We start from the raw sequence: 19,551 nt of genomic DNA, 5'->3' as shown, positions 1-19,551 counted from the left end.
GGAGCCCCATAAATTCGTAATTTATAAAGGTTGCTTCGATGCAACCACGGTTATATACACACATTAAAAAAGTTTTGCATCACCTCTGTTCCGAGATTTCCGGAACCTGTACAGAAAATTGGAATAGAGATCAACATAAACATCATTTCCGTCATTTTTATTGCTCATGAAAACCACACATTGCACGTTGAACCACCATACAGCGAGACCTTCAGAGGTGGTGGTCCAGATTGCTGCGTACACACTGGTACCTCTAATAGCCAGTAGCACGTCCTCTTGCATTGATGCATGGCTGTATTCGTCGTGGCATACTGTCCACAAGTTCATCAAGGCACTGTTGGTCCAGATTTTCCCACTCCTCAACGGCGATTCGGCGGAGATGCTTCTGAGTGGATGGTGGGTCACGTCATCCATAAACAGCCCTTTTCAATCTATTCCAGCCATGTTCGATAGGGTTCATGTCTGGAGAACATGGTGGCCACTCTAGTCGAGGGATGTCGTTATCCTGAAGGAAGTCATTCACAAGATGTGCACGACTGGGGCGCGAATTGTCGTCCATGAAGACGAATGCCTCGTCAATATGCTGCTGATATGGTTGCACCATCGGTCGGTGACGGCATTCACGTATCGCACAGCCGTTACGGCGCCTTCCATGACCACCAGTGGCGTACGTCGGCCCCACATAATGCCACTCCAAAACAGAAGAGAAATTCCACCTTGCTGCACTCGCTGGACAAGGCGTTCAGCCTGACTGGCTTGCCTCCAAACACGTCTCCGACGATTGTCTGGTTGAAGTCAACACTCTTCGGTGAAGAGAACGTGATGCCAATCCTGAGCGGTTCATTCGGCATGTTGTTGGGCTTACCTGTGCCGCGCTGTAGTATCCAAGATGGACCTCGCCATGGACGGCGGGAGTGAAGTTGCGCATCATGCAGCCTGTTGCGCACAGTTTGAGTCGTAACACGACGTCCTGCTGCACGAAAAGCATTATTCAACATGGTGGCGTTGCTGGCAGGGTTCCTCCGAGCCATAATCCGTAGGTAGCGGTCATCTACTGCAGTAGTAGCCCTTGGGCACCCTGAGCGAGGCACGTCATCGACAGTTCTTGTCTCTCTGTATCTCCTCCATGTCCGAACACCATCGCTTTGGTTCACTCCGAGACGCCTGGACACTTTTCTTGTTGAGAGGCCTTCCTGGCACAAAGTAACAATACGGACGCGATCGAACCGCGGCGTAGACCGTCTAGGCATGGTTGAACTACAGACAACACGAGCCGTGTACCTCCGTCCTGGTGGAATGACTGGAATTGGTGGGCTGTCGGACCCCCTCCGTCTAATAGGCGCTGCTCATGTATGGTTATTTACATCTTTGGACGGGTTTCGTGACATCTATGAACAGTCAAAGGGACTGTGTCTGTGATACAATGTCCACAGTCAACGCCTGTCTTCAGGAGTTCTGGGAACAAGGGTCATGCAAAACTTTTTGTGATGTGTTTAGTATGCAGAGGTTCGACTTTGAGCAGCATACCGTTGGTATTCCATACTCTTTTTCGAATTTTCTGCTGAACGCATCTACATCTATATCTGCACTCAGCGGAGCTGTTTTCAGTCTGTGGCGGAGTGTACTCGTGTTAAATGCCGAAGAACACCCTCTTCTATTAATTGTATAATGCCATTCATCAAGCAATTTACAGAACTGCAGAATCTCGAAACTCTTCACCAATAGAGAAATTCCCAGTCCGTGCTGCTCTTTCCGCCACCCTGTCTATTTTTTAATCGTGTCTGATACTCGTGTCGAGCTAGCATCCTTTTCAGGCCTTCGCTCAAAATTACTTTACATTTCATAAAAAGGAGCACGTGTGGATCCTGAGCAGAATTCCGTATTCCACACGGAATACGTGCAAGATCTTACATTTCATTTAGCCCCCTCAAACTAGCAAACTATTTAGTGTAAAAATATGGAACTGGCATCAGTGTGTACCGAAAGAGCTGTGCCATGTTTTCATTTTAATTTTATTTATTGCAACAAATAATTAAGACGACGTAGGACAGTTACGAATAATGTATTTCCTAACGTCGTCACCGAATTTTCAACATGCTGGGAAACTTTTCTGTTATTGAATTAGGCAAACGAAATTTTAAGGACGCATCGTATTTTCATCTCCTCGAAACCGAAACTCTGACAGAGGTTTCTAACGTGAGATACTTTGAATCAAATGTGAAGGATTAAGCTCTGTTGGTGCATCAAAAGCCTGGCAGTCGCCCATTCGGTTTCATTTTAAGAGTAGTTGCATAAAGCCATTTCTGGCACACTTTTGATATAAAATTAATTATGCAAATAAACTAAATTGATCAATTAATGCCGGCCACGGTGGTCTAGTGGCTCTAGGCGCTCAGTCGGGAACCGCGCGACCGCCACAGTCGCAGGTTCGAATCCTGCCTCGGGCATGGATGTGTGTGATGGCCTTAGGTTAGTTAGGTTTAAGTAGTTCTAAGTTCTAGGGGACTGATGTTAAGTACCATAGTGCTCAGAGCCATTTGAACCATTTGATCAATTAATTAAACCCACATCCTGATCACATCATGGGTTTTCCCCAGCCGGCACGTGGGTCCCTTTCCCAGCCACCCCTCTGCGAAACACTAACCCCTCGCCAAGCTTTCCCACAACCCCACCCACTCCTGGAAATGGAGGGAAATTCAAATTTATTGGCAGGAATATCAAATTTTGTTTGTATACCTTTACCACCTCAGTATGGCTTTCAATAGCGGAGCTCAGCGCGTTCTCCCCAGTACTACTACAGTGGCACTCACCAGAAGATGGCCAGAAGACTGCGCCGAAATATCGTGGCAAGACGTTACTGATATCCGGCAGTTCTCCCGCGTTTTTATGGAACAATGTTACTGATTTGTTTGACTGATGGGGCTGCCAAGTGCTATACCATCTACTGCACTCCCCTGACTTAAGCCCTCGTGAGCTCAACTCGATTTATAAACTGAAGGAAACACTTCACGGCTTTCGCTTCAGAACTGCTACAAATTGTCGGGCAATAGACCGCGCCGCTCGAACTGTCAACACAACTGGCACTGCTAAGAGTATCCTACGACTTCCACATCGTTGACAACGGGTTCTGCACAATGCTGGTGACTACTCTGAAGGTCAGTAAAACTTTGAAACACGTATCTATCTTGTAAGAGCTGTAAATAAAATGCTGCCACTATTAAAGTTCCAACCCTCGTAGTTTCATAAGCTCCATCTTTTTAAAATTATCACCTTTTCATTGAAACAGTGAAGTTATCAGTCAACTCTTCTCTTCGCTTTGCTGTATGTGCGTCCTGTCAGTGAGCATTACCAAGAACAGTTGTTAACAATGTAGACAAGTAATACGCAAGACATTTCCCTCAGCTGACGTCGAGTACCAGTGTCCTGGCCAAGAGAGTGAAGTCGAACGTTTTCACTGGATAACATTCACTGACGAATTTGTCTCCGACATTATTCAACATCACGCAACATACAATAAATTATGGTAATCTATGTATATATTTACAAAAGTCATTATATGTACCATTTATGTATGTGAGTTCATTCCACACCTCCTCCTGAACTACAGGATCGATTTCTATCAGACTTTGTACACATATCACTTAGTATACGGAAAGAAGAAGTATGGGAGTACTTCTTCCTACTTCCTACGTCTGTTAGGAGTAAGGGTGAAAAAGGAGTGGCACAGAAGCATAAATCGGAACGTCTGGAGAGATTTCAATCAAGTTTTGTATACCCATGACTTATTATTTGTATAGCAATACTGCCAAAGTAATATAGTCCTACTACGCCTACGGTTGGAGTTTGGGGTGATCAGCCATATCATGTAAAAATATTCTATAACGACTGATAGTAGTATCGAATCCATGATTTTGGGGCTCGCTAGCCTCATTTGTGGCAGTCCCAATATTTCTTTTCCCTCTTAAGGATGGGGTAGGCGCGGAAAGACAGTGACATATCAGCAGATCTCTGTAACACCTAAAGCAGTGTCTACCAAACCTGGCACATGTATTATTTGCTATCTGGAAAAAATGCTATGACAGTAAGAGACCCCAGCACTACCATGACTGAGGATTGCAGTGAATAAAGGTGACAGGAAAACATAGCTCAGGAATATGCCTCAAGCAATTTCAACCAAATCTGGTGCATGCACGACTCATTATTTGTATAAAAATACTGTGGGTGTAAGATATTCTATTACCTCTAAGAGCTGGGATGGGGATGAGAAGGAGAGACATGTAAAATGTTCCAGAACAAACTGTTGGAATTTCTTTACTGTGTTTGGTTGATCTGAAATACTTTAAAAGTATGAAGTCCAGTCTGTCTCTTATTTGTGTTGTTCAGTGCATCAACCAGGTGACAAAATGAGTACTGCACTGAGCCAACAGCTTTGAAAGCATGTCCGGAGACCTAAGATCATTTTTGCATGTATGTGTGAAATATATACAGGGGCCTCTCTTAAAAGCCGTAGGTGCACTTTCTGCAGCGTTCCAGCAGACATTTGTAATTTCATTTTCGCGTTGTGTGTCTGGCGTCACCCCAAGCAAATAGTGTTCATCACTTTTTTCACGCGACGCTAAGTGTCGACGGAAAGCGTCGGATTTCTTCTTTTTACAAACAAAGTGATTTTTAAAGCAGAATTTTACGCGGCCGCTTTGGTCAGTAGAGCTGCATGCTTGGCGGTAGGAGTCAGCGCCGGCCGGGGCGTTGCTGTTACTTCTGGAGTACTGTCCCTGTTTTGTTTGTAACGGGAAAAAAAACCGACACTTTCCGCCGACACTGCGCGTCACATGAAAGAAATGATGAGCTCTCTTTGTTTGGTTCGACTCCACCTACGCAATACAAAAGCAAAATCGCAACCATCTGCTAAAATACTTCAGAAAATGCGCCTGACGACTTTTAAGAGAGGCACCCTGTACATAATATATACTTATGCGGACAACGCTGTGAGCAAAGAACTAGTAACAGATAAAATAATGACCCCATAACTATGGAAATGAAAAAAAAGAAGCAAATCTTAGTATGCAACTGACGAACCCACAATACAGCAAGTTGCCTAGAAGTAGTGCAAGCAGCAAATGTTGGAATGTGGGGATGAAAGTTTGGCAACCCCAAATGGCTGCTGCAGCTACACGTCCTGTAGGATTGGCTGAATATGTGTTGGACTTTTCGTATGAGATTCACCCCATTACCTCCATCGCAGCTGTCAATCCAACAGTAATTTTGGAGAGAGCGCGGTTACTTACACAATCTAAAACACTCTAAGATTCCAGTTATAAGGACACTGGATCTCTGAAAAACTCTTACGTATTCAATAGCCTTTGATAGTTACAGACTCGTATAGGAATGCTGGAGTAAAGCGAAAATTGCGGTACGACGTATCTTGTTTGATCAGTGATATACTAAATATATCGGCCATGCAAAGGACAAAGTAACCAACATAATTAAGAGTGATACTTTGTCCTTATAATGGACAATAAATGATACAGACCATTTTGATTATGAGAATCTTGTGTATCAGAAATAACGCAAATCGAAATAAGATGTCCAGTCCCAAATTAATGGATGGAACATCCATTGGAAAGAAAACAAATATAATATCACATAAGGACATCGATGTAATAGAGATGGCTATACACAGGAAATACAGTATATTAACAATAGACACACACACACACACACACACACACACACACACACACACACACACAGTCCATGGTCTCATCCTAAACTAATGAATCGATATCATCTAAATTTGGCACCGAAGCAGGACTCATGTGTATCAGCAACGTGGTGTTTATAACCTCCTAACTCGAAAAGGAGCAAGTACATGGGCAAAATGAATTTTTTACATCACTGGCATATAGTCTGCCCTGCATGACAGGCACTTGTGTGGCAACAGTAATGAACCTGCTTTGTAGGGCAGCCTATATGTCAGAGGCAAAAAACGGTTTTCTGGGCCCCAGCAAATAGACTAACCTGCATGATAGGCTTGTTAGAGCAGTATTAGCCTGCTTTATCGATCGGCTTTGCGTGGTGGCCTGCACCTTAGGGACAAATTAAATAATTTTCAAGAACCTGATGTATAGCCTGCCATACACGATGTGTTTTGTGGGAGTGGTAACAGCCTGCTTTGCTCAACTGTATTGCAGGGGCTACACATACAGATGAACATGGCTGAGAATAAATTGAGATGGATAGAGAAAGGGATGGACAGAGTGAGGGGAAGAGGAAATGACAGAGAGAAAAGGAGAAGGGCGAAATGCATGGAGCAGATACTGTAGAAGGTGCAGAGGGTAGTGGATGGGTCGAAAAGGAGGAGGCGAAATGATTATCGAAAGAGAGAGAGAGAGAGAGAGAGAGAGAGAGGAGGATATGGTCAGATGGAAGGGAAAAAAATATGGTCAGAGAGAGGGGGTGGTGGAAAACAGACAAAGACAGGAGGAGGAGGAGGAGATGAAGAGATGGAGAGAGTGGGGAGGAGGAGATAGGCAGATATAGGTGGGAAGATGAGGTTGATAGAGGGAGAGAAAGTTTGACACAGAGAGGGGGAGGAGGAGCTTTGTTCAATAAACGTGTCAAATGCATATGCAAGCAAAGCTACTGGTGAAAGCCTAATATCAAATTTAGGAAAATAAATAAATACATTTTATGCATAAAGCTCAAGTGGAATCTGTGGTACACATATAAGTGCATCAGGGCCAAACTATTGAGAACCTCATTCCTTCAGAAATATTTTGGTAGAGCCCACAGTATATCACTACTGTGGTGTCATTATCTGCCATAAATTTGTTAGTATTCTCTCCTGCCCTCTTCGATTTTGCTCAGTTGCAGGTAGTTAACGACCTGGAGTTTAGTGATGACTTCCCCATCTGGATACATCTGGCAGAGCTAACAAACTGGGTGTTCAGGATAACTAACTAGATGCTGCACAGTCAACTGACTGTATTTGGACTATGAGACAGGGTGCTGAATTGCAAGGACTACATTACGATGGTGATCCACTGAGATGTTGATGCATTCACTCCAAATCGTTCATGGCATCTATGAAAATTGTCTGTTTCCTGTTGGAGTGAAGAGTGTCGCTACGCAGTCAGGATCAGCTGGGTAGAAATACACAGGTTCAAGTGCAACAAACTGCAGAAACCTTCGCAGCTTTTCGCTGTCCTATAATTGAGAAGAGTAAGGAGAGATCCTGGCAGGAATTCCCGAATTCATTAAATCGTTCCAATAGCTCATCAGAAGTATGTAAAACCATCAGAAGGATTTTTGGAAAGCATGCAGGCCAACTACAGCAACTGTACTGAAGAAGGGGTGTCTGAAAACAACAGCAACAGATATCACCTAGACAATTACACAACATTTCGCCAAGACTACTTGTGCTGCCAGCATCCAATCGTCACTATCTGAACATGGAAAGGTGTGGACTGGTCGTTAGGTCCAATAACGATGAGTCCTATAACTGTCGATTTCGATGTAGGAGCTGGGTTAAGTATTGTCTGAGGCTCACAATACTGTGCCCGGTCACGACCGAATCAAGTGCACCATGCTGTGGCAGCTTGGAGGAAAATCAAAGGAAAGTCTTCCAGAACTTTTTAATAGAACTCTATTCATATAATTTCGTCAATGGATGCTTAACACTGTTTAGTTGTAAACTGAGTGGACGTAACATCACTTATCATTGACTTACCAGTGTTTACCTGTTGTGTGAGATAATGAAAAATTACTGCAAAGCCTCTCAAAAATACAAATTTAAAAACTCCTTATACAGATAACACTTTTTGACTGTATACAACATTGTATGTACTCATTTTGCCTATCATACCAATTCAGCTGCCAGAAATGGCTGACTAGGCGTAGCTTGTGCTTTACACTTATATGCTCGAAACACTTTTCGTGCATTAACGTATAGGGCCTATATGTCTTTGTACAACAACACCCTCTTTCCCTGATATATATTCTATATTCTATGAAACGATGCATGAGCCCCTTGGGATGCCCTCAAAACTAGTAGTCCAGGGTACTAAGATCCAGAGATCTGGTGGGCCAAGCAGCTGGTCCCGAGCGACCTATACTCTTATAAGTTACACAGCATTGAGATACCCTTTTGTCTCAAAACTGTAATGTACAGGGGCATCATCTTGCATAAATCATAAGTTGGCTCATGTAGCGAGTGAGACGTCATGAAATGGACCACCCAATTCATGTTCCAAAAACTGTCTATACACTCTGCCTGTCAGGCATTGTGGAATAGCATGCATCCCTCCTCCTACCATCTCAACTTGTCCCAGCCACACTCATTGTCACATATAGCCTCTGCAATACAGTCCAATAAATCTGGCTGAAACTACTCCAACAATGGGCCTATCATGCTAAGCAGGCTACACATCAGGGGCTTCAAAATCTTTTATTTGGCCATAACGTACAGGCTGCCATGCAGGCAGATTGATAAAGTTGGCTGATACTACTCTGGCACAATATGCCTGTCACGCAAGGCAGCCTACATGTTGGGATCTGGAAAACCATTCTTTGCCCTTCAAATGTAGGCTGCCCAGCAAAGCAGGTTGATGTGGCAGGCCAGTACTGTTCCCATACAACATTTTTGTCATGCAGGGCAGCCTGTACACGAGGGGCCAGAAAAAGACTTTTGACTCATTTCTCTGCTCTTATTGGAGGTTACGAACCCCACAGTGCTGGCCTAATGTTTCTGTGCCAAAATTAGTTGAATCTGATCTAGGGGTGTGGGAGGAGATCCCAGCCATACACACGAGCACACATTGTGCTTTTATATATGACAGATAGAGTAGCCCCTTCCCCTTGCCTGTGTTCCACACATATAAACTATGTGATCAAAAGTATCCGGACACCCCCCAAAACATACATTTTTCATATTAGGTGCATTGTGATTTCACCTACTGCCAGATACTCCATACCAGCGACCCCAGTAGTCATTAGACATCGTGAGAGAGCAGATGGGGTGCCCTGCATAACTCACGGACTTCAAATGTGGTCAGGTGATTGGATGTCACTTGTCATACGTCTGCATGCGAGATTTCCACACTCTTAACATCCGTAGGTCCACTGTTTCCGATGTGATAGTGTAGTGGAAAAGTGAAGGGACACATACAGCACAAAAGTGTACAGGCCGAACTTGTCTGTTGACTGACAGAGACCGCTGACAGTTAAAGAGGGTCGTAATGTGTAATAGGCAGACATCTATCCAGACCATCACACAGGAATTCCAAACTGCATCAGGATACACTGCAAGTACTATAACAGTTAGGCGGGAGGTGAGAATACTTGGATTTCATTGTCGAACGGCTGCTAATAAGCCACACATCACGCCGGTAAATGCCAAACGACGCCTCACTTGGTGTAAGGAGCGTAAACATTGGACGACTGAACTGTGGAAAACGTTGTGTGGAGTAACGAATCACGGTACGCAATGTGGCGTTCTGATGGCAGGGTGTGGGTATGGCGAATGCCCGGTGAACGTCATCTGCCAGCGTGTGTTGTGCCAACAGTAGAATTCGGACGCTGTGGTGTTATGCTGTGGTCGTCGTTTTCATGGATACTTGCACCCCTTGTTGTTTTGCGTGGCACTATCACAGCACAGGCCTACATTGATGTTTTAAGCACCTTCTTGCTTGTTGAAGAGCAATTTGGGGATGGTGATTTCATCTTTCAACATGATCGAGCACCTGTTCATAATGCACGGCCTGTGGTGGAGTGGTTACACGACAATAACACCCCTGTAATGGACTGGCCTGCACAGAGTCCTGACCTGAATCCTATAGAACACTTTTGAGATGTTTTGGAACGCCGACTTCGTGCCAGGTCTCACCGACCGACGTCAATACCTCTCCTCAATGCATCACTCCGTGAAGAATGGGCTGCCATTCCCCAAGAATCCTTCCAGCACCTGATTGAACGTATGCCTGTGAGAGTGTAAGCTGTCATCAAGGGTAAGGGTGAGCCAACACCGTACTGAATTCCAGCATTTCCGATGGAGGGCGTCACGAGCTTGTAAGTCATTTTCAGCCAGCTGTCATAATACGTTTGATCATATAGTGTATTTCATGCATCTCCTCCTCACCCATCTAGGTCCTCGTCCTCCCTTCTCTCTATCTGTCTATCTCCTTCTCCCCCTTTCTCTGTCGATCTAGTCCAACTCCTTCCCTTGCTGTTCATCTCCTCCCCCCCCCCCCCACCCCATGCCCCACTCCTCCCATACAACATGCCTGTCATGCAGGTCAGTCCACACGTTGGAGTCTTGAAAAGTGTTTGTTGTCTCTAAGGCAGGCAAATACTACTCCCAAACAAAGTGACATACATAGTCTTATTTGTAAATAGACAGACAGATAAATATGGATAATATTCGTCATGCCCAACGGTTGCACAATAAGCAGCACTATAGTTATACATGTGAACTCATATACTCAATCTCCTTCTTCGTGGAACGAGTCAACTTGTACCTAGCAGACTCAAATTACGAGTTTTCAGTTAAATAGTAAGGTAGTAAGGTAGTAAGAGAATAGGGAATCAGCACTGGGTTTTGGGATGGAAGGAAAGCTGCTAGGCAATATCAAACAGTGGAAAGTCCAGTATGAAATAGCAACAATGTGGAAAGGACAGATTGCTGCTCACCACATAGAGGAGGCGTTGAGTCGCACACATTCAAACGAGCCGGTTATCAGTTGTATTATGACAGCATCTCTGACCTTGCCGTGCCTGTGAGCTCGGAGACTCGATTCATCCACCTCTGCACCCGGGTTCGTCGTTGAGTACACCATCGCAGACGCTCCTGTCTGTGATGCAGCGTCAAGGGTAACCGCAGCCATGGTCTCCTAGCTGATAGACCATGCTGCTGCAAAAATCGTCGAGCTTTTCGTGCAGATGGTTGTTGTTTTGCTAACGTCCCCATCTGTTGACTCAGGGATCGAGACGTGGCTGCACGATCCGTTACAGCCATGCGGATAAGATGCCTGTCATCTTGACTGCTAGTGATACGAGGCCGTTGGATCCAGCACGGCGTTCCGTATTACCCTCCTGAACCCACCGATTCCATATTCTGCTAACAGTCATTGGATCTCGACCAACGCGAGCAGCAATGTCGCGATACGATAAACCGCAATCGTGATAGGCTACAATCCGACCTTTATCAAAGTCGGAAACGTGATGGTAAGCATTTTTCCGTCTTACACGAGGCATCACAACAACGTTTCACCAGGCAACGCCGGTCAACTGCTGTTTGTGTATGAGAAATCGGTTGAAAACGTTCCTCATGTCAGCACGTTGTAGGTGTCGCCACCGGCGCCAACCTTGTGTGAATGCTCTGTATAGCTAATCATTTGCATACCACAGCATCTTCTTTCTGTCGGTTAAATTTCGCGTCGGTAGCACGTCTTCTTCGTGGTGTAGCAATTTTAATGGCCAGTAGTGTAGTATGTAGAGATGTTGAATTTCGGGTCCTTTCGTATCCTTGCTTTCTGAGAAGAATTAATTTTATGGTGTTTGTGGTGCACATGTGATCTCAGCCCTACTGCATATCTCGGAAATAAATCAATTGCAGGCAGAGCTTGATTTAATGTGTCACTCTTATTTTGATGGATACATTATACCCACGAAGCGTGTACAGTTACTTTTGAATCACTCTATATGTTATAGTGTTGTTGTCAAGTTAAAGTAAACATTGTGGAGATACAAAATTTTCTCTGGTGTATAAAAGAGAGAAATGTTGACGAAGTAGATGTGGAAATAAAGAACATAATTTTTTGATGTTGTGTGGAGACATGTGCGATGAATATTAATGATAAGGCAGTACGTGTTGAATATTATATATAAGGCAGCACAGTGGGTGAGGGATGCGTAGAAATATTTGGTCACCGATATCCTGCATACTATTAGGAGGGGGATTATGGTCAAAGGCGAATGATGGTTAATGGAGATTTATGAACGGTAGAGAATGATGGGCAATAGAGAGAATGATGATCAGTGATAAGTTATGGTCAGTAAAGAATGATGGTCAATAGAGAGAATGATGGTCAATGGAAAATCATGGTCAGTAGAGAGAATGATGGTCAACAGAGAGAATGATGGTCAATGGAAAATAATGGTCAGTAGAAAGAATGATGGTCAAAATTTATTGTGACTTGTAAATCAGAGAGACTAGCTATGGCTAAGTTGTTACTGGAATTCAAGGAATTGTTTAATCCTCTAGGTCAGCTGCCGATGACATCCCTAACACAACATAGAATTCGGACGGGAGATAAAATACCTGCATATCGAAAACCAGCATGGAACCACCATCACTTGGAACAACCGGTATAGAAGAATTTATCATCAGGAAATTGAACGATGGCATAATAAAGAAAAGGATTATTTCCTGGGGAGTTGCTGTCGTCATTGTGCCAAAGAAGTCATCAGACAGAATGAAGGAGTATAGATTTTGTTGTGTGGTTATCACTACTTAAATGGTAGAACAGCGAGAGATGCATTTCCTATACTTAATGTTACAGAAACTCTTGATAATTTAGGGCATTGTAAGTACTTTTCCACAACAGACCTAAAGAGTGGTTGTCATCAACTAGTGCACTGCAGGCAGTTGACAGGAAAGCAAATTCGTGGTTACTGGAGTACCGGCAATTCTTCGTGTTTTAACGTCCCTGTGAATACACGATAATTAAACGAAGATCGCACTATACTAATCGCGGACCGCTATATCGAATGAGCACGTGAGATCCCACTTCCACTTCAAAAATAATTTTGTTCGCAACAGGAAACGAATTGACATTTTCCGTCGACACTGCTTTCCATGAAAGACATGATGAGCCAACTGCAGCTATACTTTGCGAAAGGGAAATTTCAAATATTTGCCGAAAAACCAAAGAATATGCACCTAACGACTTCTAGAAGGAACACTCTGCATCTCTGATCGCCATGACAGAGCTAGCATTATAAAACTCAATAGAGGGAAGCCAAGCGCCCTAAAAATTTGTACTGTGGAATGCCTTTTTCTTGCAAGAATCGAACTGAGCCATTCCTCAGTTTATTATTTACAGAGGATTGCCACCGGTCGAATGAAGAAATTGAATTTTTGGAAGAGATACGTGTAGAATAACATTTGATGACGCTGGACTGTACTGCTGGCGCAGCAACCTCTGAGACTTCCTTTCTTGTTCGGATGCAAAATGAAGTCGTATTGGTGCCAGGTGGGATGGGATGGTGGTCAGGAGATGAGACAAAGCTGTTTGCAGAGGGTGCACCCAGTTGACATAAAGCAGTCACACCTAGCTGGGAGCATTTCCCTTGTCTACAAGGGCACCTCGTGCTGCCCGCACGTCGCAGTCACTTGTTTAGCAGCCATTGGTGGCTGTGGTGGCAGTACAGAACGGTGCAGTGGGGTGTGCGAACCTTACCAGTGGTGACCTCTGAGACTGGCGCTGAAGAGATCTCCCCCCCCCCCCCCCCCTACACATTTCGTTTGTTTTAAAGAAAGATCGAAATTCATACCTCTCCCAGTTCTGTCTAGATCTGGAAGATTTCCTAAATAAATCGACCATGTTAAAAACTGTTTTATTTGTGTTTTATTCTTAGCACATTGCTGGTGATGTCTGTAGCAAGCTTTTTAAGACAAGACTGCTACATACACGTGAGAAATATTCCTAAATGAATAGAGCGTGCTTTCTTACTCGGATGTTTAAATGCGACATCATATAACACTTCTCATACCCAGTGTCTTGGATCATAAATTATACTAATTGGATAATAAGTTATCTGATAAGGTCCCAAAGTTCTGGCAGCCATGTGGGCTTAATCCAGTACTTCCAGGCCAACGGACAACACCCCATCCATGATTTGTGAATTTCCTCCGTTTTTATGCATTTGCCAATTGACATAGAAGTGTGGGGGTCGGGGGAGGGGGGAGGAGAACGGGAGCGGATGACTTTGAGCTTCTTTCGAGAGCACTGGCTACAGTGCAACCTGTGTGGAACCAACACAACCCCATTACTTTCAATTGAAATTGCAAGCTGTATGTTGGCCTTGTGCCACTTGCTACATCACTCCGGTGGACGCACAGCCTTTAACAACAGGTGCCAACTAGTTTAAATTAGACTATAGCAAGTGGTAATATCAATCTCACTCGATTCTGTAAAACATTTCTAATGTTTAAATCTGTTTACAGGAGCATCTTGTTGGGACTGGAGAAAGACAAAGAAAAGCTGATGCAAAGTATTCGCCCAGCGACCTCTCCCGAGAATATAGCGAAGGACAACAAACTGACTGTGGGTATCAGTACCCTTCTTACACAACGGCAGACGTACAACGACTTGGTCAGGCAAGAGAAAGACACGGTATGTTTTAAAGTGAAATAGCTTTTTGTATACCCGTAGGTCTTTGTTCAGACTCTATTCTGCGAATGTTGAATTGTTAATAAAAAAGCTGCAAATGTGTCAGGTGAGGTCTCCAAGATCCATAGGGATTTTTCTCGAAAATTATATGTCCAAATCTTTTCTGCGTGAAATGCGTTTTAGTTAAATACTTAATAAACAATTAGAATGTGAAGCTAACGTTATTTGGAGTTTCCCTGACTTCAGGGAACAAAGTCAGCTTCATAGTTTCAAATAGGCGGGGAGGTCAGAATTACTGATCACATCAGACCGAAATTAGTGCCGGCCGCTGTGGTCGAGCGGTTCTAGGCGCTTCAATCCGGAACCGTGTTGCTGGTACTGTCGCAGGTTCGAATCCTGCCTCGGGCATGGATGTGCGTGATGTCCTTAGGTTAGTTAGGTTTAAGTAGTTTTAAGTCTAGGGGACTGATGACTTCATATGCTAAGTCCCATAGTGCTTAGAGCCATTTGAGCCGAAATTAGTGACTCCCGCCGCACAGGAGACATCACGATAGCCTAAATTTGGTACAGTTCACAAGTTCTTCAGGTACGCCACATCCAGCTGAAGCCACTCATATATGATCAATTTCCATATACGTAGCTTACAAATTGCAGGTGTATTGATCTCTGCATTCCACAAGCTGTTCCAGACATAGTGGTGTTCAAAACTTAGGGACGAAAGTAACTTCCGTGTTATGTGTCACAACCAAGTAACATAGCTCATGCAAATTTGGACCTGCTGAAGTATAGTACAGAATGCAACTGAAAAAATGCGCAGTGAGATGAAAAGAAATGAGACTTTTATTCAAAGGCAATAATTACACTTAAGTCACCGAGATTTATTATTGTCACCTGGACATTACAGAAGGTGGGACATGGTTCTTAATAAGGTGTGTGAACACCACAAACAGCAATGCATGCTCTGCATTGTGCTCCCATCCTGGCTACAAGAGTGGTAAGGAGTTCTTGTGGTATGGCATTATGGTGTCCCATTCCTCCACCATAATGGTTGACAGTTGCTGGATGGTCGCTGCTGCACGTGGACGTTCTGCAGTGCATCCCCCCACTGCATCCCATATGTGCTTGACGGGATTTGAGTTGGGGCAGTGGGCAGGCCAGTCTTTTTGCCAAACATCCTCTCATTCCAAGAGCTCCTCCACCTGTGCAGTTCGACGCTGTTGCACGCTGTCTCCCATCATATGGTGACAGGTAGGTACACAAATGCAACTAGAAACATCGTCAAAGATGATCGTTTTGGTGATCCACGTATTGTGATGTTACATAGGCTTACTGATCTCCTAATCTTTGAACGTACTACAATACTACATTCATCGCTCAACATTATTGTGACACAGTATATCTTCCACATGTGCATGTTTTCAGGGATGCATTCAGTCCTGACTTCGTTTTATTGATGACAGTGGGCGAGCGCAGTGAACTGAACAGGTGGAAATGCTTGTGGAATCAGAGGATATTCGGCAAACAGAGTAGCCTGACCGTTCCCCCAACTTATATCCCATCGGGCATGTGTGTGATGCGTTGCTGGTCATTTTACAGCATATCCACATGCACTAACGACCACCCAGCTGTCGCCAACCACGCTGATGGAGGAACAGAATGCCCTGTCACCACAATTTCTTACCAACCTTGTAACTAGGAAGGGAGCACATTGCAGAATATGCACTGCATTTTGTGGTGATCACTGACCCTATTAAGAAGCATGCCTCACCTTTCGTAATGTCTAGGGTATCGTCAAAAATCATGGTGAGTTCGGTGTAATTATTGTTTTTGAATGAATGCATGTATATTAATGAATTTACTCATGGCACTTTTGTTACCTACGCTAATGATAAATTTCAAAACTCAAATTAATCATCAAATTAATTAATTTAATAAGATGAACCTCAAATTGCTGATGTACCACCACAATAAAATAAAACTAGTGAATAGTTGAAGGGGTATTAATGAGAAGAGAGCCGTATTTAAGTTTACAAGATAACAAGTTTTATCAATACTTTTGTAACTACAAGTGACTAATAAATCGTACACAAGAGAAGACAAACACAAATCATAAAACGAATGGTGTTTTATTGGTAAAGCATGCATAGGTATACAAGCTATACAAATTCTCCCCTGAATTAATCCGTTTTACAACGCAGTCTGACTTTGTTTACATTAATCCGCTGTGAGGCCCAGCTCTATTCAAATGGAATCAAGTACGACCAAGTATATCACAAACTAAGTTTCACCCTGGAACAGGGAGCTGTGAATATCATTTGACAACCCTACGCTGGTGCTGCAATACCTTATCCTTTCACCTTGATTCAGGTGGCAGCAGTCAACAGCGCACTGTGGGAGAGGAGCTGTAATGTTCTGACGTGTCCACGAAAATTTGCAAGCTATACGGTCTGGCGTTCTGATTATCAGAACGTGAGAAACTTCGCTATCAGACACCTGGATTCGGTGTGAGGTGCACCCATTCTCTGGTCTGGACAAACCAATTCGACTCACTGGCATGACGGTGCATGCTGGAATTGTTAAACGTCAGACAGCCCACTCAGGACGGATAAGTTCAACCTCATGACACATATGTCCGAAATGATATGCAGTTCCACTGTCGGTAGAGTTGGAAACTGCCACTGGTCCTTTGTCTACCACAAGATACAGAACACAAGTCTCACCCACTGGGAAAGGACCTGAACATTTACATCTTGAGAGGACCAGAAGACAAAGAATCACAACCACTTTCCACCAAGCCTCGGTATGGGAGATGAATTAGCAAAAATTAAACCATCCCCACATTTCACAAGCCAGTCGAACTATCCTCTACTCATTTCATATCCGCTCTTGACTGTTTTGTTATCCTGGTAGTCAATCCAAACACAGCAGCGGTGTTCCCACGCTTGAGAAGAAAGCCTCCACTTTGCATATCCTGGGAGGAGTCAATCAGCAACTCCAAATCTCTCCTGTCGGAAAACAGAAAATTTTAGTCTAGTGAGACGTCGTTCTCACGGTAATCATGGCCATGTTTTGGCAGTAAACATCTATCTAGAGCTGACCACTGACTCTCATTTAGAGAGAGATACAATCTTTCCTGGTCCGCCATTTTCAATTTCTTAAAGAAGACTGTTAAGCTTCCCTGAAAGTCGTGAAATGTACGTTTTTGCCCCTCGCTTAAAGAACCTGGAGATTTCCTGGCGTCAGGGAGGTTACGGTCTTGCCTCCACTAAACACGTGCACCAGCCGGTCTGTTCGTATTGTCGCAGCTTCTAACATGAGAATGCACGAAGTTTCATGACAGTCCCACCGTTTGCACAAAGCATCAATTTACAGCAGTCTCTCTTAAATGCCTTCCTTCACCCACTTCCTGCCAACTGGCCACTTCTGCGATGGACTGCCGCCAGGCCTAGGTAAAATGTGTTGTGAACACAACCCTAAGCGGAAGGACGAGAGGGTATCAGCCAGAAGTCCCTCTGCAGCTGCCATCCACTGAGTGCTGCTTCCCAGAATCATTCGCACAGCATTTATGGTTCCCAATTCGTATCTCTCCCTGTTCTCTGTCGCCTCCACTCTGGTCCGTCGGGTATAAGTTCTCTAGACCTGCAGCTATGTGAACACTCTACTCACAATTTCCTTACGTACAAAGTCATTAACTACATACAGCAAAAATAGTACTGGGAAACACCGATATTATGATCTAAAATATGAACATTAATCTGACTGACAATGTTGTTAAAGTGAGAAGAGAGTGGCATGCCACCTCTCACCACTTTCCTGTTACCCAATAATTTATGCGTGGGGATTGTCACACTTCAATAACGAGGTTAGCGTGACACGGAGCAGAAGAAATTACGACACTTTAGCTGGGTCTTTGAGAATGACATGTCGGACCAGATCAGTTTTGCCAACCAAAATAAAAAAATACCACACCCTGTCTTGACACCATTCAAACAGGAGTCATACACTCACTCACTGCTGCATGCTTGGAGAAGTTTTGTTATTTTCTGGGTGTGAGAATTGTTCCTGTGGACCCTCAGGAATTGTTCCTGTGCACCCTCAGGAATTGTTCTTGTCGACCCTCAGGTCTTTGGCACACACCCCTGACTGTAAATACAATGACTGAACGGTTAAATGATCATGCAGACATTTAACTAACCCATTCACACTGAGGCTGGGGTCAGAGATGATTGATTTCCCTAACCACAATACAATATCGTTGAGCACTGAGCATTTTCTGCGTCAGAGATTTTGTTTGTTCACAGTGGTTCGATCTTCCATAGAGACAATAACATGACAAATTGTATCCAAGCATTCAGCAAATCTAGTTCTGCCTATTGGCTTCTGTCTCGGGTTCTTCGGCCGACGTTCATCTAATGATTTTACTGACGTTTCGTCGGCACGAGTGGCTGGCATTGTCAAAGCTTCACCCTCGATTGCAGTTCACCACCGTCAGTGGAGGGTGAAGCTTTGACAATGCCAGCCATTCGTGCTGGCGAAACGTCAGTAAAATCATTAGATGAACGTCGGCCGAAGAACCCGAGACAGAAGCCAATAGGCAGCAAGTGGCCACGAAACACTTAACAATTTTGTAAATCTGGTTCTTTTAGTGCACTGGAGTAAATGGTGTTAATACAAAATAAACAACATATAAATGACATGTGAAACGTAGTGAGACTTTACACAAATGACAAAGACAAAATATAAACATGAGTCAGTTTCAAAAAGTGGTTCGAATATTAATGTATTTGTTGTGTGTGATATTTTGTAAATCTTAGATTTTAGATGAGAGTGACCTTATACTACAGTACTCATTTAAAACTGATGTTGTCCCTCTTGACAAACATATTAAGAAAGAAAAGTGAAAAAATTACATTTAACTTAATAAAATAGATACAGCAAGGTACACAAAAATAAGAATTGAAGAAGACAAACACATTTTAAGTCTCCTATTGCTCCCTTTTCAAGAGTCTTTAGGGATCCCAGAAATTAACTTTACATTAGTCATATGACTAAACACAGAACTACACTCATCAGGTGTGTAACATGTTGGAAGTGGAGGTGTAGGGGTGAGATGGTGCTAAGAGAAGGGTTACCCTTTGCTTAACAGCATCAGTTGTGGCAG

At 43.8% G+C, this 19,551-nt stretch overlaps 1 protein-coding gene across 1 annotated transcript in view; it reads left to right on the top strand.

Annotated features, from left to right (window-relative positions):
• Positions 1 to 14,121: 14,121 nt before the first annotated feature.
• LOC126203803 (outer dynein arm-docking complex subunit 1-like) overlaps positions 14,122 to 19,551 on the top strand; it is a 93,866-nt gene continuing 88,436 nt past the window's right edge. The window contains exon 1 of the mRNA XM_049938170.1: positions 14,122 to 14,393. Within this exon, the coding sequence (XP_049794127.1) occupies positions 14,205 to 14,393 (189 nt within the window). The 5' untranslated portion in view covers positions 14,122 to 14,204. The remainder of the gene's footprint in view (positions 14,394 to 19,551) is intronic.

The sequence above is a fragment of the Schistocerca nitens genome, chromosome 9 (assembly GCF_023898315.1).
Source record: "Schistocerca nitens isolate TAMUIC-IGC-003100 chromosome 9, iqSchNite1.1, whole genome shotgun sequence".
NCBI lineage: Eukaryota > Metazoa > Arthropoda > Insecta > Orthoptera > Acrididae > Schistocerca > Schistocerca nitens.
Note: the sequence above shows the minus strand (reverse complement) of the source record. Positions and strands in the feature narration are given on the sequence as shown.